This window comes from Rattus norvegicus, chromosome 1, assembly GCF_036323735.1.
Source record: "Rattus norvegicus strain BN/NHsdMcwi chromosome 1, GRCr8, whole genome shotgun sequence".
Classification (NCBI taxonomy): domain Eukaryota; kingdom Metazoa; phylum Chordata; class Mammalia; order Rodentia; family Muridae; genus Rattus; species Rattus norvegicus.
In genome coordinates, this window is record NC_086019.1 from 64,588,419 (window position 1) to 64,610,264 (window position 21,846).

Below are 21,846 nucleotides of genomic sequence, written 5' to 3' on the forward strand. Positions count from 1 at the left end.
GCTTTTCTATCAGCTACGTAATAACTCTTCTCAGATGACAAACATGGATGTTCAGATCCGCCTTGACCCCTAACCTCAGGTGCAGAGGCTGCATGGTAGCACACAAAGGAGGAGCAGTGGGGCAATCCCACCAGAGCTCAGGTTTCCCGGGAAGTGGACGACCCCCTCAGAGCTGAAGTACTCTCCTCATCACCCATCTTCCACTCACCACAGCATAAGCCGGCATCCTAGGCTGCACCAACTGGAAGCTGAAAGCCAGCACACAACGGACATGGCAGAATTATATAGAGATGCTCGATATGGACAGTCACAGCCTACTCCTTCAGTCTATCATGGAAGACTCTACACTCATACCCCAGGACAAGACCGTCATGGATGACTCTAGACTTACTGAAGGCCTTCCTCTTTCTCTTTCAAACCACCCTAGACACTGTGAGGACCCTGGTGCAGACTAGACAGTTCAGGTTAAGCCAGGGACCCAACATACATGGGTCATAGTGTACCTCTGATTGTAAGCATGACCTTACTTGGTCCTGAACCCATTACCTTCCTAGTACTTCATGGCAAACCTGTCTATGCCTCTATTCTCAGGAAACTTATGAGTGTCTGCCCACTGCTACCCAAGTGTGTATAGAAGGCAAATGGACATAAGTCAACGGATTTTTGTGTATATTTGTATTCAGTAAAAATACCTAGCAAGTATACGTTTCTAAAGCAGCTACAGGATCTTACTGAAGAGCTAAGACTTGTTGGCTGTAAAACCAGGAAAAATTATGTATCTATTAGGATGTTTCCACAACTTAGTAGCAACTTAACATGGCTGCTCTTATTTTTAAGAGGTATTGAGCTGCTTATGTATTAAAATACCTATTAAAACCCTACATCTCAAAGCACTTCAATAAAAACTTTTTACTAAATTAACCATATTTCAGCTCTGTAGGAGTAGACTTCCTTCACTGACCAAAACTGTTCATATGCTTTTGCCCACAAGACCCTGGCCATAGCTGGCTGCCTGGTCTTACAGAGCTCACACACCAGAGAAGACACCCCATCCCTTCCCATCCCTCAAAAGTAAGGAAACCTGAAAAGGCAGCCGGTGCTCCAGAAAGGCTGGCATCGAAGACCAGGGACAGGTGGTTACCTAAGCCACAGGCCAGCTGCTGTCCATCCCCTGTTTAAAAAAATAAAGAGCTCTATAAAATCATAACATGGAAAGCCCTCTGGACAACTGACAATGTGGAGAACATTTAGATAAATAGTCATTTTCTCACATAGAGACGAATTTGATACAGCACACAAGGCTCAGTTGCTTTGCTTATACCCTCCTTCCCAAGGAGTGTGCCAGGCCCTGAATCAGCCCTTCATCAAGACCTTTCACACCATCCTCCCCAAACCTCACAGAAAAGCCGTCACTGGGACCATTGGGGACAGCGCTTTCACAACAGTCAGAGTTGGGGGATCTCCACCAAGTGTGCGACTTCATAAAAGGAAACAGCAAGTATCAAAATATCCCAGACAAGCACTGCATATTAGATTTTCAAAAGGCTTTTGTCTAGGATTACCTGAAAAGCAGAGTTCTATGAGCCAGAGTGGTAAATGTTAACACCAAAACCCTGTGAAAAAGGTGAAAGAAAGCCTGGGAATCTGAAATTGCCTTCAGGAAGCCACCAGGCACTCACGAGCAACCACTTCACTCCCATCAGACATGATGCCGTGAGAAGTGTGAGAGCCCATAAGGAGCTCCAGGAAGGAAGGCAGGGAAGATGCATTTGAGAACTCAGCAGCACTGGGGAGGTCAAGAGTTGCTCTTCTTTGTGAGATACAATCCATTGGAGGAAGAGACACAGCTCACAGGCCAGTGTCAGATCTCTAGCTTCTGTCTATGTGAAAAGGTCATCATAGAAAGTGTGTGTGACATGGTATGCACTCATTGATAAGTGGCTATTAGCACAAATGCTCGAATTACCCAAGATGCCTAGAACACATGAAACTCAAGACAGATGATCAAAATGTGAATGCTTCACTCCTTCTTTAAAAGGGGAACAAGAATACCCTTGGCAGGGAATAGAGAGGCAAAGATTAAAACAGAGACAGAAGGAACACCCATTCAGAGCCTGCCCCACATGTGGCCCATACATATACAGCCACCAAACTAGATAAGATGGATGAAGCTAAAAAGTGCAGGCCGACAGGAACCAGATGTAGATCTCTCCTGAGAGACACAGCCAGAATACAGCAAATACATAGGCGAATGCCAGCAGCAAACCACTGAACTGAGAACAGGACCCCTGTTGAAGGAAACAGAGAAAGAACTGGAAGAGCTGAAGGGGCTTGAGAACCCATATGAACAACAATGCCAAGCAACCAGAGCTTCCAGGGACTAAGCCACTACCCAAAGACATGGACTGACCCTGGGCGCCAACCTCATAGGTAACAATGAACAGCCTAGTAAGAGCAGTGGAAGGGGAAGCCCTTGGTCCTGCCAAGATTGAACGCCCAGTGAATGGGATTGTTGTGGGGGAGGGGTTAGGGGGATGTTGGCCTGGAAACCAGGAAAGGGAATAACATTTGAAATGTAAATAAGAATACCCAATTTAATAAAGATGGAAGAAAAAAAAAAGAAAGAAAGTGTGTGTGAGGCATCCTGGCAGTGCTACAGGATAGAAGTGCCCCACAATAACCCTCATCATGTGCAACTGCAGTCTCCCTCCACTCAGACCCAAGCCATGTTCTGGAGCATCAGTACCAACCTCTTGACTTATGTTAGTTGTCGACTTGACTACATCTGCAATCAACTAAAACCCAAGCAGATGGACACACCTGTGCAAGTTTTCTTGATTGGATCATTTGAGGTAGGAAGATCTGCCCTAAGTCTAGGTCACACCTGGTGGGGGTCCACATAAAAGGATGTGAAAGCAGGAAACGTTGCCTCTTTGGCCCTCACGGATGCTGGCAGCTTCATCTCGCCTGCTGCTGAAGCATTCCTTCACTGGTTAGAGCTTACTTCTTCAGGATTCCAACCCAGCCTGAAGACCAGCTCAGACAGACAGCCTCATGGACTGAACAACCACTGGACTCTTGGGTTTCAGTCAGGAGACAGACACTATTGGACTAGCTGGACCACAGTCTCTAAGCCACTCAAGTCCTATATATATTTTCATTATACCAGTTCTGTCCTCTAGAGAATCCTGACCACAGAGAAACCAAGATCTGTACTGGGACAGTAGGCACAATGCAGCTGCAGGAAGAAGAACAAATGGTTCCAAGAGGAGGTCTGGCTTACCTGAGAACTGCAGACAGGTCACAGCAACAGGCGCCTGGGCTACAGCCACCTGTCTGATCAGATTTCTGGGTAGGAAACTCTCCGAGTACTCTTTACTTTAAGGAAAGTCATAGTAAAAATCAAGAGATAAATTCAAGTAAGATTAGAAGTAAACTACAAATTAAGTTTATTTCCCTTTATATAAATATATTGTTTTATATAATTAAAACTAAAAATCCATCTGAATTTATAGTCACAATCATGAATAACTCTTTAATACAGATTTGTATCTTGTATTGCCAAAAAGACATGTATCTTTGTGGATCTGTGTGCAAACATGTACACATGTGTGCATGTGCGTAAGGAGGTCAGAGGTCAACCTCAGATGTCATTCTTCTGAATCTCCAGGATCCTCCTGTCTCCTTCCCTCAATACTATGCTTTATGGGCATAAATGCCCAGTTTTTATGTGGGTGTTAAGGATTCAAATCCGGACCCCCTTGTTTGTATAGCAAGCACTCATAGGTAGAGGAAGGGGGCAGTGAGCTGGATGTAAATTGAATAAATAAAATTAACTTAAAAATCATAAGTTGAAAATAGCCTAAGCCAGGAATGACCATTGTACACCTAAGTAGAAATCTGCAGGGCTCAACCTAGTCTTCTGTGAACGTATCCAGACACTCCCACAAGCTCAGCGCAGGCACAAAGACCGATGCAAAGCTTGCTCCACGACAGGCATTGAATACCCCTGCACGGCACTAACCATCTGCATCCAAAGCACAGGCTGAGTACTGGCTGTCCCTTGGTGACTCACTGGGAACTGCAGTTCAAGCCATTGCTCAGAATCCCAGGAAGGAATCATGCCCACACCATTCACTCAGAAAACAGGCAAGTCCAATACAAGAATGGGTTATATGGAATGTGTATTGGTTTTTTTCTTTGTACCCATAAAGATGAAAATGTATAAATTACAGCACCTTAAGTTGGGAATGATTGTATTCCGATAATCTATACTCAGTTAATAGTTGCCATGAAAGAATCGCATTCTAAAGGAAACCAAGTTTGGCAAGGGAAGGGTGCGGGTGCTTACAGGGAGGGTACTCAAAGAGTGGACAACACCAGTCTCCCAGGTCTATGCAGAGGAAGCAAAGTTACCAGGGTCTCAATAGCCTGCAGCCTGAGGACTCACTGCACCAGCAAGGCCCATTTTTCACAAGCAATGGGTTGATCCTGGCATTCTGGGTTCCCACACTATAAAGGGGACTTGCCTGCTACAGGGCTATGGCAGAATCAATCATTGGGCCTGGTGGGAGCACGCCTCGTTAGTTGCCTAGATGCTATTCTGAAGGCAGGGCTATTTATCATACATTAACATTCAACTGAAGCTGGTGACACTGGTCCACTTCCAGCAAATGAACATCACTCTTCCCACATATCTGTTAGCATCTGGAAACTGCTTCCTGAGAAAATACCATTTTAAGCACTAAAAATATCATTTTTTAAACTTTAAGAGCCATGTCTTCTTGCTTCCCACAAGAGCCAAAATTATACAAAAAGAAGATATCTCATATAAAAAGCAGGATCACCACAGTAGAATCCAGCCCAGTGTAAACAAGGCTCCTTATGGGAAGCCTAATATTTCTAATATTAGGAAGAACACCAGGGGTTCAGGTCGCTCTGGAGGCCCAGTGTCACCAAGAAACACTAAACACTCCATTAGGTAAGGAAAAGAAAAAAGTGTTTAGGAAAAATATCAATATGCATGGTTAAAATCACATCCAGAATATCAAAAACACATTTAAAATGCTATGGATGTACTCTTAACAGCAGAAAGTAAATTTTAAAAAACTCAGTTTCCTGATGACAGACTAATACAAGTTAATGTTATTTACAATGTCATTCCAATCTACGACTACAATTCACAAAGCAAAACAAACAAACAAAACGCCAAATACTACCAAGACTGTGGGGACAGGAAACCCTTGATCCACTGTAAGAGGAGATTTAAGTTACAATGGCTACAGTGGAACAAAGGATAGAGATATCTCGAAACCTAAAATGAAAACTCTTATGATCCAATCTCACTCTGGATACAGACTCACGGGAACTAATCATTACCCAAGAGACGCTGCTTGTCTGCGTTCACTGAGGCACTGTTCAGCAGTTAAACTACAGGATCAGCCGAGGTACCCATCAATATATGAGTGAAGTGTGGTATCTATGCACTAGAAAGGTAGCTCAGCATAAGAATACTTGCTGGTTTTTCCAGGAAACCCATTTCAATCCCTAACACCTATGTGAGACAGCTCACATTGGTCTGATGCCCTCTACTGGCCTCTGCAGACACCCACACGTACCCACAGACAGCCACTAAAAGTAAAATAAATCTTTAAAAAGAAAATCCAGCTGCAAAGTAATAACATCCTGCCATTTGTAGTAGACTGGACAGGAACCAAAGGGTGGTAAGTAAAATATGCCAGACACAGGACTTCAAACACCGTATTTCTCTGTCACATGTAGACACAGCACCTCAAATACTGTATTTTCTCGCTCATATCTGTTTTTTAAAAATTCAAAAAGTTGACCTGAACATAGACTAGTGAGGACTCTAGCGGGTGGGAGGGTGGCCTGGAGAGAGCAGTGGATAAAGCAGGTCAGGGTCATCAGGGAATGCTGTACATATACATGTGCTGAAACACCACAGTGAGCCCAGTAATGGAGCAACTGACCAAAGTCGATCACAAACACCCAGAGCTCCAGTTAGCACTTCTGTAAAAACAGTAAGTGGGTGTGGGGTACATTAAAGTGAGTGTTAACTTAGGTAACCCATAGTTTGGATTTTCATTATATATTTTAAGTTCAGCCTGAGATTATACAAGCATGCAGGCTATGTTTGCAGCATGTCCATGTCAGTGAACCAGCAGTGACCACTAAGAAGCAGCGTGAGCTCTGTTGATGGGGTGGCCAGCCATCAAATAAAGTACTTTCCTACAACCGCGTTTTAACAAAAATTCACTACCTCAAAATTAATAACATAATAAAAGAGCAAAATGTCCAAGAACTACTAAAATGACTCAACCATACATGATTTAAAGGATGCATGTCAGTGACATATTTTATCAATATTTATGTACATATACTCTTAAGAATTATGCAAGCACTTTAAGATTACTTCTAAGTTGCTTCAAACCTAATGCACGCACTCAATTACATACCATTTGTAATTGTTCTTGTATTTTGAAGATCTTCTGTTATTATGCTTGATGTTAGTCTTTGGAGAAAACATAGCCATGCTGGAAGGAAAAACATACACACAAATGTATATATAATTCTCACCAATTAAGATTCTAAATTTCCTAAGATATTTACATTTTATAAAGAAAAATTAAATATGCACAAACTTACATAATTTTCCAGCTACCTCATCCTTCTTGGCCTCCGAGAAACTCAGGCACTCACTCTGACTCAGACACATCACAAAGCGACACACCTCCCCTTGGTGACCCTATGGAATGCTTCTCATCTCAAGGTGCCACCGCAGCCTCAGGAGCACCATCACGCAGTGTGGATCCTCAGAATGCACACTTAACCTCACAGATGAAAGTGCTGCATTGTTTTCCTAGGGCACGAATTTCTAACCATCCAATCCATCCATCCACCATCTTCCATTCATGGGCTGCCTTCTCTAGGCCATACTGTCATCTATTTAGTTCATGCTCAAAAGTATGCAATCATTAAGAACTCAATACAGTAAAATTTCATATGGATTTAAGTAGATTTATGGTTTTGTGTTGTCCGTAGTCATAGCTATCCTGGAATTTCCGTGACTAGCAGGCCACCCCTGGGGCACACCTGTAACTAACTCATCCTTCTATCTAGTCACCTTTCTCCCCTTGCAGTGATCTCTCCCTCCATCTACCATCTCTCTACCCATCCCTCCTTTTTTCTACCTGCCATCTACTCCTGGTGTCTCATCTGAGAGTTCGAGGAGCCAAGTGCTTCTCCTGTGCTTGGTTGATAGAACAGACAAGAATTAAAGGAGCATCTACACTTGTTGCCATTGGGAAAAGGGAAAGAAGGTGAGGTAGGGAAGGGCTGAGAGGGCCGGGAGAGCTGCAGTGGCATACAGGATGACCCACCTAGAGCAGGGACTCAAGGTTGAGATGAGATGGGTGGGCAAGAGGGAAAGTCAGATGAGAAGACTGACTAGGAGAGGACAGAGACCTCACCGTACCCTGCCACATTCTCTAAGTGCGCTGGGGCTCCAGACTCTAGGGCAGCTTTGACTACTGCTGAAGGAATGGATATGGTATAGTGGGCTACCCCATATGAGATCCAGCTTTGAGATAAGAGGCTGGTATGACTACACATTATAAAAAAAGCAAATTTGCCCTTGAAAGATATGAGGCTTTTGAAGACTGGGGAACTTCAAGACTTTATGGCAGTCTCTCCCACCAACCTGATGCTATGTTCCCTGGTCTATAGGTAGCCTTACCTTTAGACTTGCTAATTCAGGTTTTAAATACCCTGAGTTTTAACCTGGAACAAAGCTGTTCTAATCAAAGATCTGTGGCTCGGGATGAACTTACTAATAGGTTATACAATCCCACTGGACAGCCCTGAAAATACACATCTGAGCTCAGCAGGCCGTAAGTATAAGAGAGGGGAGCAGGGGGCACTGGTCACAAATTTGAGAGTGGGCTCAAAAATAATCTGTACAGTGTTTGTCAGGCTTCAGTGAGCTACATCGTTTTAGTATAGCACCTTACTCCATTTCTCAACCCACCAGCTTCTCACTCACCAAAGTCACCCTTAGGATTTGACAAGAACACAAGGACCTGAGCGGAGATCAACAGCAGCAGGCATTTAACAAATGTTAGCTGTACATATGCTACCCTTGTGGGGACTGTGGCATTCTGGGGCCTAACCCACACACTCCTACGTAGACCCCTACCCACTCTGTTCATGTGGGAACCCCAGGACACACTAACCCCATCCCAGTGGTATTCCTGCAGCTCTGCTCTATCTGAAGACACAGAAGACACGAAGGCGGGTACTTACTGTGGTGCCGATGTGTAGCCAGACGACTTAACTTTAGTGTGGAAAACCAGGGGCCTGTGCTCCACAGCGCTCTTCACAGCTGGGTAACATGAAGTGAAAGAAGCAGCACACGTTTAACATCACAATTTCACTGTCCTGGGACAAAAAGAGCAGTCTCCCAAAAACAGGAATACTCAAGCAAAATGAACCTCTGAAATGAAGAGGTTCCTTCCCAAAGTCAAGCCAAAGAATAACAGCCAGAAATCTATCCAGGAGATTAAAGGTATAGAAAGTAGTGCAGACTATACTAAACCACATCATCTGTGGCGCTGGTTATTTTTCTTTTTCTCTCTCTCGTGTTTTTGTTTTGTTGTTGTTGTTTTGACAGAGTTTTTCTGTGTAACAATCCTGGCTGTCCTGGAACTCACTTAGTATACCAGGCTTGCCTTGAACTCATGAAAGTCCAATTGCCTCTGCCTCCTGGGTGCTGGGATTAAAGGCATGTGGCATCATTCCCGATAACAGCTTATGTGTCAAATACATTTAGACTACAGTTCAGTACTGGGTCCCTGTAGGAAGAACACACAGGCATGGACCACAGCACACAGACTAACAGGAATTCCACTGAGAGGACAGCCAAGAAAAGCCATGGTGCAAAGGGGAAGACCACCTGCCTCACAGAACAAATAAAAGAGTTTAATGACTTTCTATTCCTCAGAATGGGGGGCAGAGTTCTAGATGATAGGGGCCTTAACAACATGAGAGTTTGGGGCTTCATCTAAGCCAGGCTGAAGATCAGCAGCTACAGGGTAAAAGGTAAGAATACATGTAGATGAGGTGCGTATATACAGATATACAGAATGCATCAGGAAAGCTGACTGGGGCCTTCATCTTCCTAACTAAGTTCATCGAGAGACTTTATAAGACTGTGAGTTTGTCACTGAGGGGGAAAAACAAAGGAGTATCAATCTCCACTGATTCCTACAATATCAATAAAGAGTGCACGATAGATACTGCCATCTTAAGACAGAAGTTAGCTTTAAAAATATACTTTAGAAAAATCAATATGAGGACTATTTGGCTATGCTTTACAACAAACCAATCAAAAGCTATTTTTAGATAGTCAACAATAATTTATTATGGACTAGATAATACAAGAAATTACTTCTAGTTGTGACAGGATATGACTGTGGCTACATATCTCAGAAACTCACACTGAAGTATACATGATGTGACAGCAACTGTGCAGCCACCCAGAGTCCACCACAGGCACACTGCAAGTCCCCAAAAAATCACAACAGCATTGAGACATGTCCTTGAGGCGTGTGCCCAAACTCGGGAAGAAAGTGTGGAGCGTATTCCCTACCAGAGATAATGCAATAAATCCGAGAGGGGCAGAAGAGGCTGCACTGGCTTTAACTTTGGCAGATGTGAACTCACAAAGTGATTCGGCAGTGCCGACTATGCGAGGAGCTGGCTGCCTCTGCATGTGTGTCTCAGAGTGTGCTATACTTACCATGTCGTTTGGTATTGGCAAGCTTAGGAAATTTTTCCTTAATAATTCCAAAATACAGTGGAGAAGTTGGCAGGACACAGGAGCTAAAATAAAAATAACCACATTGTGAGAGAAAACAATGATATTATAAAACTGTTTCAATGTAACATATTTTTAATGTCAGATTAAATCATGTAAATGTACATATACAATATTTGGAAATGAAACTACCAAGGTCATTATCTTTATGAGAAAAATACTGACATTTTAATAAAGTGCTATTTTAAAATTTACAGTTTATTTTTAATAAACTACTATTTTATGTTAAATTGTGAACCATTTAAGTTTGAGTAAAGTCATGGCATAACAAATTAGTTCTTTCAGATAGCATTAGTATGGTTGAGAGTTTCCAATTTTTACCTGTATATCTTCACATTAAAAACATCTAAGATGTTGTCCACTGGTAAGCACTCACAGCCAATGCAATATCAAAAAGTCTGTACCTTGCCAGCACGGAGAGCATCCTTCCTGCACGAGGGCACTGCTGAGCGCTCAGCAGAGCAGACAGGCTGATTTCCAATACAGCAATCTTACTCCCAAACATAGATGAAAGTATGCAAACTGCCTATGAGACATTTAAAAGATTAGCGGCATGGCTGGACCAGAGGCTTGTGGGTACGCCCCACCTCTCCAGCCATCAACACAGCTTTAGCAGATCTGTTTCATATGTACAAACAGGGGATAGCCATGTACAATCAGTCATAATTTCACATATGACTGTTGTTACACTGGCACAGTGCAGAGGCACACATCAGAGCACAAAGGACTCATCTGACACAACTGCCCACTGCACGAGTTTCACACTCACCTTGGCACTGATGGGCTCGTTCATCACTGCACACGACCCAGCAACTTGGACACTCAGGCTCTGAAATTCTTTATTTTCATTATAGATAAATATTTGGGAATTAATAGAGGGAAACAAGTAAGTAGCTGACTCATTTGTTCACCCTAACTATAAGTTCTAAATTACTGCTTTTGCACCATATGATGTACAGAGCTGGGGATACAATATGGAAAGAGGTGGGTCCTTTGTCACATAGCTTGTAAGGAATGTGCCAGGGCACAGGTGCAGGGAGTAAGGCTGTGAGTGCTAGCAAGGGTGTGCAGCCAGAACCCACAACTGAGAGGAAGCACACAGTATAATACATATCTTATGCTTCTGGAGAAGCAGGAAATGACAGTAAGGCCCTGTTTCAGACACCTAACAAGAACAGTGTTCCAGAGGACAGAGCTGTGGGAAAGGACCGAGCAGGACTCCTGCTGACCCTGAATAGCAGCAGGCAAGCCTCAGAAGCTACAGTGAAGGTTGACGCCCTATCCCCCACACAGACAGAGAAGAACTGAGGCACAGGAGAGCATGGGGCTGCTGGGTAGGAGATCTGGGTAAGCATTCCTACCTTTCTTCCAGGGAGACCTAAGAGCACAGTTCTAGAGAAGACAGCTCCTACTGCAGGCTGTCTAGAGCCATGTCAGGTGCTATGTCAGTACTGGCCAAAGCACACATGAAGAGGAGAGCCTACAGAAGCCTACGTGTCGTGTCTAGGTGCCTACTCACACAGGGGTAAAGGAGAGCCTCCTAAGGAGCCCACCCAACACAAAGATGGAAAGAGCATCACGGGAGCCTAGCACACAAGGATAGGGGAGAGCGTCACGGAGCCTGAGAGACATTTTGAGGGGCTGAGGGGCTGGATGACCCAGAAGAGCAGAAGTAAAGCTATGTCCTTCAGACATAGGTCACAGCACAGGGGTTACTGCTGGTCCGAGCAGGTGCTATGTTTGGTTACTGATAAACATATCCTCAAAGTCAAGTGGTCAGGCTTTCTATCCCAAACTTTTACTCATCTACCTTTTTAAGAAAACCATCAGGTTATAGGAGACTGACCTAAAAGATTACTGAATTCAAGACCTTACCCTTGAGATGTAAAGCAGCTTCCAACTCAAAGCTTGCCAGGTTCAATATGAATAGAGCTGTTGAGCTTCCAATCCATATGCATGTGGTGCACTCAGGAGCAAGACTAATTTAGGAAAAAAGGAACGGTCTTCCTTCAGGCTAGCTCCCAGCATCTCCCTGGCATTCCTGTCCTTCCAGGCAGTGAGGACAGGCACACGCCTGTGTGAATGAGCCGTAAGCTGTCTCCGCTGACACCTCAGGCTATACTGGAATCAGGTGCTGAGTTTCCATCTGACTGAGTGGCTGACAGCCACTTCTGTCATTGGAAACAGGTACCCCCATGGTCACAGCATGACCACTGCTCAACTCTGATCTGTGTAGTGTGTCTTTTCTTCTGAGTTTATAAAAGTGCTTGATGCCTAAGCCATTCAGGAGCCTGCCAGATCAGGTGAGGATCTAGGCATGTGCTCACACCAATGTCACCAATGTACCTGACGGTGCTGCCAGTTACACTTACGAAAATAAAGATAAGCTCAGATAGGAGCTATTGGTCCACAGTGGCAGAGCCCATCAGAAAGCAGACATGAGTCTGTTTCTATTAGTAAGTGTCATTCAAGCTAGGATTGTACTAAACAATCCTCTTCCAGCTGAACTGTCAGTCCCGTCACTGTATCCCAGAACACCAGAGCAGCTGCAAGCCTGCTCACCAGAGCAGTCAGCAAGCAGCCCCTCCACAGGCCCAAACTACACAACCCAGCACCTCTCACACCACCTAACAAGTCATGGGGAACAAGATTTAGTGGTGTGGCCCTGGCTTTGCCTGCAGGAACTCCCAATACCCTGTGACCGCAGTGCAGGAACCAGCCTACAACACAAGCCCAGCTGTCTTCTTGCCCCATTGCCCTGGGATGTGGACTAGCAGGGGGTGCTCTATTCCCAGGGTCCAGGCACTGAAATGAACTCCCTTCATTTGTGAGCAACCCCGACCCTACATAGAGTTGAATTCCCAGATGTCAAATCTGCTTAGCTGTCTCGGGAAGAACACCCAGCTCTTAGACACTTCTTTTGTTCACATCTATTTCTACTCAGAAACAGATGAGTAAGATAACCTGGAATCTATTTTAACAGGGGAGAGAAAAGAACGAGTTGTATGTGCACTGTCACAACCCAAGGGAAAGTCCTACTACCGAGGTTCCATCTGACTAGGTTCGGTAACAAGGTTTAATAAAACTGAAAAAATTTATTAAATCGAAGGCTTAAAATAGGCAATTTTAGAGGCACACACTCAGTAATAATGGACACACAGAACTTGGTATTTACTTCAATCATTCATAAAACTGAACTGAATGCTCACTTAGGAAAGTTAGAAGGCATTCTGCCTATGGCTGTGGCCCTGTTCATCATACTTACCCTCCACCCTGGGAATCCGGCAGGCAGAGGTCACAGTGCGCCAGGTTCAGGACAGGGAACGTTGCTTCAGCCTCTCCCCTTTTATCCACCTCGTATCTGCAGTGGTACTGATGGCCTTCTAAGGAACAGAGCTATTGATTATCTCAGAAGCAACTTTGCTTAGCAATCAACTAATAGAGAAGAAGAGACGCAGGGAAGTTTCAGAAATACATGTTGACAGAAAGAATCGCAAATCAAAAGAACAGTCATACTGTGAAGACCAAGAAAAATAAAAACCAAAGTGCAGCCTAGACTGAGTCTGTCAGGGATGGGGATGGGGTGGGGAGGAGACCGCCAATGTGGAGGTTAACGCCACCACTCCTAAAATGGAGCTAAGGTGCAATAAACCATGAGTGACTGTCCATAGAAGAAATAACAAAAGTCAGCGCTTAATACATTTGGGGGAAGACATAATAGAATGTTGGTAATCACTGACCTAACTAAGAAACAAATCATTTTAAGCCATACAAAGACGTAAACTAAAGGAAAATATCCACAAGAGCAAGCTAGGGAAGCCAGTGCAAGGAAACTAGTGCACACCGAACGGTTCTCGGGCTCCCTCCCTGCCATGGCGACCTGTGGTAGGTGTGGGGAAGGAGGCTGACAGTGGAAGTGATTCTGGACAGCAGAGCTGGTCAGGAGCTTAGGGGAGTAGGTACCGATGCAGACACAGGGTCTGTGATGTGAAGGGCATGGCTGAGGAGCTGGAGGAAAGGCAGGATCTAAGACCTGGAGGAAATAGGTCTGCACTCAAACAACACCTTGGGGGACAAGGCACCAGGTTGCTCAGACCAACCATTCCTGATGGCTGCAGGGCCTACCCTCTTGAGCTCCTGCTTTCATGACAACCCTAGGGTTTGTGTTCTCCTACTCTTATAGTCCCTGCTAGTCCCTGCGTGTGAGTCAGCCTCCAGCCTGAGGCACAAACCTATGGGGCTCAGTGGTGTCAGAGGTCAGGACTCTTGGCCTTTCCTAAATCAGAAACTTCCCTTCTACTCCTTCCCACCCTGTCCTGTAGACTTCCTGGCGTGCTCTGTCCTTGAGTGCTCTGTCTATGTAGGAGGCCTATAGGGTACAAGAAGCACACCTGGCAGGCCGTACTGCTCAGTCATCATTCTTCGGGTGGTGAAAGTCTCCTTTTTCTTCCTTAGGTCCACATGTGCCACACAGTGGTAGTGATGTCCCTCCATCAAGCTAAAGATCCACAGCTACAAAATCAAGAAATGTGGATACAGATCTCTTTCAAAAAATGATTCTTACTGCAAAAGCCAAAGGAAAGTGGGACAGAGCACAGATAACAGCATCAGATATGTTCCTGGGTTCTCTCAGACACTTGGGCTATCCTGAGTGTTGCTTTTGGTCCCTTCTTGAGTCCCATACAAGTGCTTACAAGGGAAATTTTGTCCAGATGCTTAGTTCAGACACAGCTATGATTCAGTGTCACACAGCACATGCTACAGCCTTTGAGCCATGAACACTTCCACCATGTTACTGGGCCCTAGCACATAAGATAATGGCAGTTGAGTTGATGAAAAATAAAATTAACTATCATAGCTTCCCAAAGTACATATTCATCATATTTGTACCAACAGCACCTTTATAAAATAAGCCTAAAGTGTTTACATTTTTAAATATTTGAAATCAATATCGTCAGTTTTAAAATCATACGAAGCTGATGCGAATAGCTGAGCATGTAGTTCTAACTTTTGCTATTCAAATACTACACAGCATTTTTTAAAGCATGCGAATCAAGGTCCACTTTGCAGACCAAAGGTCCCCAAACCCCACCACTGAGGTGGACAGTGGGACAAATCCTAGCACATTGCTGGTGACAATGAAACAGAGACTTTGCACATGCTCATGTTCTGTATGCTTGAAACACAGCTGTAGCTGCACAGGGTCTCACCTGACCATCAGCACTGCCGGTGACGAGCTGTTGGTTTTCTTCATTAATAAGCAAGTTCAGGAGAGGGTAAGCTGTAGAGGGAACACAGGACATTCAGTATGGACAGTGCTCCTTCTACTCAACTTAGCACTATTCTGAATTTTCATACCAGGAGATAAATTTATAAATGAATACAACTTTGGAAACATCCACGAACAAAAAAACAAAAAAGGAATGCTGTCCCAAACAAGAAGAATGGTGTCTACGAATTACAGCTGACTTCTGGTGGGCCTGGCTTGTCTGCCCACACTAAGCGGGCCCAGAGCAACTGCCAACAGCCTAGAGGAAGAAAGTACAGCTCAGCTGGCCCTTCAAACCAGGCAGAGCAGTTCCTGCAGACTAACAGCAGTGAAATCATGAACTTGGCAATAAAAGCAGCAGTTAAATAGATATCTTACTTTAAATAAAAAGAACTCCATAAAATTTAATTTTACTTAAAACAGTCTGAAACTATCGAGAGTCTGGAAGGACTAGACAAGTAGTTTGGGAACTGAGCTGTAGCATGGCATCCATGGTAAGATTCCAGAACAGTCCACAATTGTGTTCCTCAATCAAATTGTTCCATAAGATTGTCTTCAGAAAATCCAACCAACTTCCAGAAAATGTGCTTCATGCCAAAGCCTGGTCAGCAATGGCAGGCTATAAGCACACAATACTCTGCATGTGGGTAACCAACCTCGAAAGTTCCAATCTTGGGAAAATTATAACAGTAACTCTAGCAGGTCAAAAGGCAGCTGTGTCTTTCATAAGAGGTATTTTTAATGGGGCATCTCAAAGGAAAGTCTTTCTGCTGTCCCAAGACACAACTGCATGGTGGAACATGGGGGCAGGGTAGGAGGTAGGGAGACTCCAGAAGCAACCTTGTTAGATGCAGGAAGGAAATACAGGACCTCAGGTGAAATGGTCCCCAGACGTCACACACAACAACCCCCAGGCTCCAGGAGAGCCAGCCCATAGAAATTGGTCACACATTTGTATAATCAGGTGATAGTTCCATTTCCTACAAAAAGACAGTTTGATGAAAGCAACAATTATCCAGAATTTATAAGATGGACAAATGCTTACAACCTAATCAATGGATTGCATGCTGTCCAGAACTCCATTCACTGGGGAAGATGATGTCCCAAACTCTCTACAGGGCAGAGGAGGGCCCTGTCTCGGGCACTTTATCTGGGAGCCAATCTACTCCACAAATTTACCTAAAATGGCTGCTCAGAAGCTGAATGCATATATGTGCATCTATGTGTAAGTTAAAATCCTCAGAGACAGTAGCTGTGAAGCTCACCTGCTCAGTACTCAGAGGGGAATCAGCTCTGTCTGGCTACATAAAACACACAATTCTGAATGGCTGCTTAAAGATGCGCTGGTGATTCAGACCACTGTCTGCTGCGTGTATCTCTGGGGTGATAACCACACCAGGAGAGTTCGTTTACTCAGCCTACTCAGCTAGAATGTAAAAGAGTCAGTCTTGGGATTGGGGATTTAGCTCAGTGGTAGAGCGCTAGCCTAGCAAGCGCAAGGCCCTGGGTTTGGTCCCCAGCTCTGAAAAAAAAAAAAAAAAGAAAGAAAAGAAAAGAAAAAAAAGAGTCAGTCTTTCATTTACCTGTTAAAATGGATGAACTGTATATCAAGGATCCCACACAAAAGTCCCAGACCTTCAGATGAAAGACATTTCATTAAGAGACATAAAAATGTTGCCATTATTGCTAACCAGGAACTAAATTTTAAGCAATAAAAATTAATCCATATTTCCATTAAAGAATTAAAATTCACATATTGAATCAGTGCCTTATTGAAACCCAGAACAACATAAGCATGCTGATTGTCACAAAGATGACAGCCTATGGATTTGGGAGGACTCCTCCCAAGATGAGTAGCTCAATTAAGAAGCGCCAGCATGCCCCTGGTCTATGCCCCAGTTGTAGAGGGTGCTCACCGCAGGACTACATCCAACCATGACAGCTACACGTGTTTGCTGTACCCACCATTCCTTCCAAGGTAGGCTCAGCTCTAGGGACATTCCAAAATACCAACTCTCTTCATTCTCATGACCACCAGTAATACAAGAGGCCCCACTATGCCTATTTGGAATATAAGAAAACTGAAATGCAACATAGTTTATCCAAGTAGGGCAACTTGGATTTCTGCCTCAACAGCTGCTAACCCCCAGTGGAAGTCACCCGGTCCCATCAAATAAGTATTTCAAAATGACTGTAGAATGTATTCCTGCAACTTCTGTGCTTTAATACACACATGTGACTTTAAGTTTTTCTTTCGGAATGATAGTGTTCAACCTTTATTAATACAATTATAGCAACACTAGCTAACTTGGAAATGCTTAAACATGAACCTGCATTTTGCTTTACTTTTTCTGAAGCTTGGTGTAGTGCTAATGGAATCCACTCATCTGTTGGTCACTGGGAAACACTGCAGATATACACTGCTCCCTCTAGATTCAGATTCAAGAAAAGTCCTCATAGTTTTTCAATGTCCAAATGCTAGAGACCAAAGAAATGCAACATGGAGTAAGCCAGCCCCTCTAGAACATCAAAACTCCACTTTTGTGTGGTGAGAAAATAGCCTCCTCGGGTGCATGCCTTAAACTGCATTCATTTCTACTTTATGTGTATAAGTGCTTTGCTTACATGCATATATGTACACCACACATGAGCAGTGCTCATGGAGGGCAGAATAGGGTACTGGATCCCCTGGAACTAGAATTACTGACAGTTATGAGCCAGTGTACAGATGCTAGGAACAGAATCCTGGTCCTCTGCAGGAACACCAGTGCTCCTAACCATTGAGCCATCTTCTCTCCAGTTCTGCCATCTTTACATCACAAGAAAAATGTGCACAGCAGTAGCAACCAAACAGCGGCAGCAGATATGTCCACAACACCCCAGCAGCCCAAGCCACTTAAAACTGCCCACCTTAAAACTTCTGTCTTCAGACACAGAGAACAGGGTGTGTGCTTGCCAGGGACAGAACTCCACTGCTGTCACTGAGCCTTGATGGCCCTTCAGCTCTACCAGCACAGACTGCTTCTACGAGGATTTGTACAAGAGGTTACTCATGGAATTTTCTAGAATGATTGACATCATGAAATCATAGTCCACCACATAAACAAGAGCTTGTTGAAACAAATTCTACAAGGTAAGATGAAGGGTTTGGGAGGTAAAGGCACTTGCCACCAAGCCTGAAAACTTAAGTTCAGACACTGGAAGTCACATGGTAGAAAGAGACAGCCAACTCCACAGCTGTCCTCTGACCTTCACACATGTCAGTGCCATGTATGCTCATGTGCATATGCATACAAACATATAACGCGCGCACACACACACACACACACACACACACACACACACACACACACTTACAGAGAGAGAGAGAGAGAGAGAGAGAGAGAGAGAGAGAGAGAGAGAGAGAGAGAATGTTTTAACTTAAAGGATAAATTCTTTTTTACACGTCACTCCTTCCAAATTCGGACCTGCCCTACCTGTGTCAACTTAGAAATCTGAGGCCGAAGCCCTGGTGGAGGTGCATCGTCAGTAAATGAAAGGTAAGAAACATGTCTGCTGCTCACAGGCACATCCGCCCAGGCACATCTCTTCTCTGACGTCTTAATTTTGACAGACAACACTGACAATGACCTTTGCTCTCTGAGGACTTTCCCCACTTCACGCACACAATCTTAACTATCTTCCTAATTCATCTGGTCTCCCTCATCCTAACTAATGTTAGTTCTTCCTTTTGGTGGTCAGTTTTGTTACATAGTAAAGCAGCCTAATGTGAATCTGTTCAACTAATGAGTTAGAGATGTTAACAACACCACTGATGCTTAGAACTGAACAGTACTTTATCCAGAAGGCTCCCATACACCACTGACCTAAAACTACTCAGTCCTCCAGCCATGACACAGCCTCTCCATCCCCAAACTCTGAGATATGACTTGCATGAGGGCAGATGTCATTTCTTTCCATATGATCCTCAATTTCATTCACTTAAATAAGCCCAAAAATTGTCCAAACAATTTTTGTTCCCTTTGTGTGGTGGTTTGAATAAGAATGGCCCCCACAGGGTCATATATTTAAGTGCTTGGCCACTAGGGAGTGGCACTATTTGAAAGGATTAGAAGGTGTGGCCCTGCTATAGGAAATATGTCACTGGGAATGGGCTTTGAGGTTTCAAAAGCCCATGCTATGCTAAGAATCTTTCTCTTCCTGAGGACCAGGATGTAGCTCCCAGCTACTGCTCCAGAATTATGTGCTGCCATGCTCCCTGCCATGATACTAGTGGACTAAGCTTCTAAAACTGTAAGAGCAAGCTCCCAGTTAAATGCTTTCTTTTATACATGCTGCCTTGGTCATGGTATCTCTTTATAGCAATGGAACAGTGACCAAGACATGTTGTATCCCTGTATCCTAGGGCTGAGGATAACCACCAGATGACACTTAGCTAACATCTTTCCTCACCTTAAAGTTGTAAAGTAGATAGCAAGGCAAGCCATAGAAGGAAAAAACACTTCATTCACTGTATTAACCTGAAAAAATGTACAAGACAGCTAGTTCAAGCACTGAACACTCCCATGAACTGAGGAAGCTGATGCTCCTTCCCTCTCTGCAGGAAGATTGTATAACACAGTGCTGATTTCCCATGGCTCAAGCACCAGTGCACAGCAAACTCTGGGTTAGAAATCCCCAACCTAGGAGACATTTACTTTTATATAAACTGCCTCAGTTTAGCAACAAGTGAGAAATCTGAGTCACAGAGGAGAAGACTTTTCACAAATAGGCAGCCGAAGTCCTGTGTTACACAGATTCTTGGGGAATCTAACTTGGAAGACTGCTCAAAAAGAACTATTTTCATAAATGTGTCTGTGTAAACACCAATTCTGGTGGCTTATCATCTACAAGACCAAGATGTTTTCCTTGGCTTTTTCCCAAAATCTTTAAAAATACATTATACCAAACTGCCATTTTAAAAAGGGAAGCAGGAATGAAATACTCACTAACAGGAGCCCAGCCTGAGTGTAAACACACACGCACACACGCACACGCGCACACACACACACACACACACGAATGTATGCTTGGTTCCTCCATGGGCTGTCAGTCTTACCTCCACATCCATCATAGATATTTTGTTTCCAGCACACACTGCAAGAGCACGATCATCTGGACTAAATCGCAAACACAACACTGTTTGTAAAGGGGAGCCCAAGACAGTCCCTCGAGGAGTCAACCCTAGAGCAAATTTCAGACATTAGTGTCAACTCATCAGATGTCAGAAGAATGTGTCCCGTGCAGAGTCCTGTGCAGGTCTCCGGTACAGAGCCACAGGCAGAGGAACAATGATTGCCTCTGTGATGGTGCAAGAGTTTTTCCTGAGCTTTTTCAGGACAGGATCAATGTCATAAGAAAACTAATCTCTGGAGGGCATGGACACCCAGAAGAGCTGCACAGACCAAGCTCTTCATGGGTGAAGCTCTTTTCTCGGTGTCCACTGTCATCCATTCTCTGGTAGTGATACCCTCTGACCAAGGTGGGCAAACAGGAGACAGTGTGCTATGAGAACGCTGGCCTCTGAGGCTCTTACCACCAAGACATCATCTCTGACCATCCTGCTGGTCCCTGGGCAACAATGCAAAATGTACAGAGAAAATTCACATGTAGCCACACCAGTCAGGCCAAAATTGTGAGACAAAAGACTATGGTGCCTGCCGTCTTCCCAGAGCCTCAGAAACCACTGATAATTAGCACAGATGTATCAGCAGCCAACCAAAACACTGTGTGTAGAGGCTGATCTTAGTCCTCAACTTGACTATTTCTGTTATCAACTAAAATCCAAGCAGCTAGGTACAGTCGGGTACAGCTGAGGGATTGTTCTTAACTGGATCATTAGGGTTGGAAGATCTACCCTAAATCTAGGATACATCTTCTGGCAGCATCCAAGACAGAATTGAAATTAAGCCCTAGAAGGGACGAGTCCCTGCTTCTCCAGGCTGAGAGTGGAGCCTGCACTGTGACTCTTTCTCTACATAAGTGCATTGCTGGACTTCGAGCAAACACTAGACAGAGCTGATTAACTTTGAGAGTACCCTTAGGCTCCTGGGTCGAGAGATACAAGCAAGAAAGAGTCAGGCAAAGACAGGTGGTAAGAAGTTAATGTGAGAATTCAGAGGAAGGATTTAATAGCTTGTACCTTTAGCACTTACAGATGTGTGAGAGATGGCCAAATATGAGTCAGGGTTTAAAGGTAAAACAGATGGAACTCACCAATGGACTGGACATGGCGTGAGCTGAGATCCTAGCCTGAGCAACTGAAGGATTGAGCCCTGGAGAACCCAGACAGAAAGCCAGTAAGAGGGGATCTGTGGGCCAGGAGCAGAGGTGCCTACAGTGCTCTTAGATGTGACAAGGTATTTCCGGCAGGAAGTATCTGGAGGCTAAATTAGAAGGTCCAGACAGAAATAAAGGGATAAGCCATTGGCACATGAAATAAAATCATAATCCAATCCTCGAAGTGGTGTGGACAGAAGACCTGCAATGTGCTCAGGAACCAAATACAATTAGGCCGACTCCTGTAGAGGACAGGACAGCCGCACTGAGGAGAACGTACAGCTTTTAGGAGCCACTGCCCCTTCAAACCCAAAGAACAAGTCCATTCTCACTTCCAGGACCTTCAGCATAGTAAATCAGACAC

At 44.3% G+C, this 21,846-nt stretch overlaps 1 protein-coding gene across 21 annotated transcripts in view; it reads right to left on the bottom strand.

The window, feature by feature from the left end:
* Wdr27 (WD repeat domain 27) overlaps positions 1-21,846 on the bottom strand; it is a 118,199-nt gene that overhangs the window by 83,044 nt on the left and 13,309 nt on the right. For 13 of the 21 annotated variants that reach the window (XM_063280898.1, XM_008758812.4, XM_063280895.1 and 10 more), the window contains 14 exons: positions 20,263-20,387; positions 18,075-18,188; positions 16,748-16,799; positions 15,106-15,176; positions 14,287-14,407; positions 13,161-13,278; positions 11,771-11,874; positions 10,665-10,732; positions 10,300-10,421; positions 9,818-9,900; positions 8,323-8,401; positions 6,477-6,554; positions 3,284-3,378; positions 1,082-1,171 (listed from right to left, as the gene is read on the bottom strand). In XM_063280898.1, coding sequence (XP_063136968.1) covers positions 1,082-1,171; positions 3,284-3,378; positions 6,477-6,554; positions 8,323-8,401; positions 9,818-9,900; positions 10,300-10,421; positions 10,665-10,732; positions 11,771-11,874; positions 13,161-13,278; positions 14,287-14,407; positions 15,106-15,176; positions 16,748-16,799; positions 18,075-18,188; positions 20,263-20,387 — 1,320 coding nt within the window. The remainder of the gene's footprint in view (positions 1-1,081; positions 1,172-3,283; positions 3,379-6,476; positions 6,555-8,322; positions 8,402-9,817; positions 9,901-10,299; positions 10,422-10,664; positions 10,733-11,770; positions 11,875-13,160; positions 13,279-14,286; positions 14,408-15,105; positions 15,177-16,747; positions 16,800-18,074; positions 18,189-20,262; positions 20,388-21,846) is intronic. The other 8 variants (XM_063280901.1, XM_063280896.1, XM_017589899.3 and 5 more) reach the window with 5 other exon arrangements.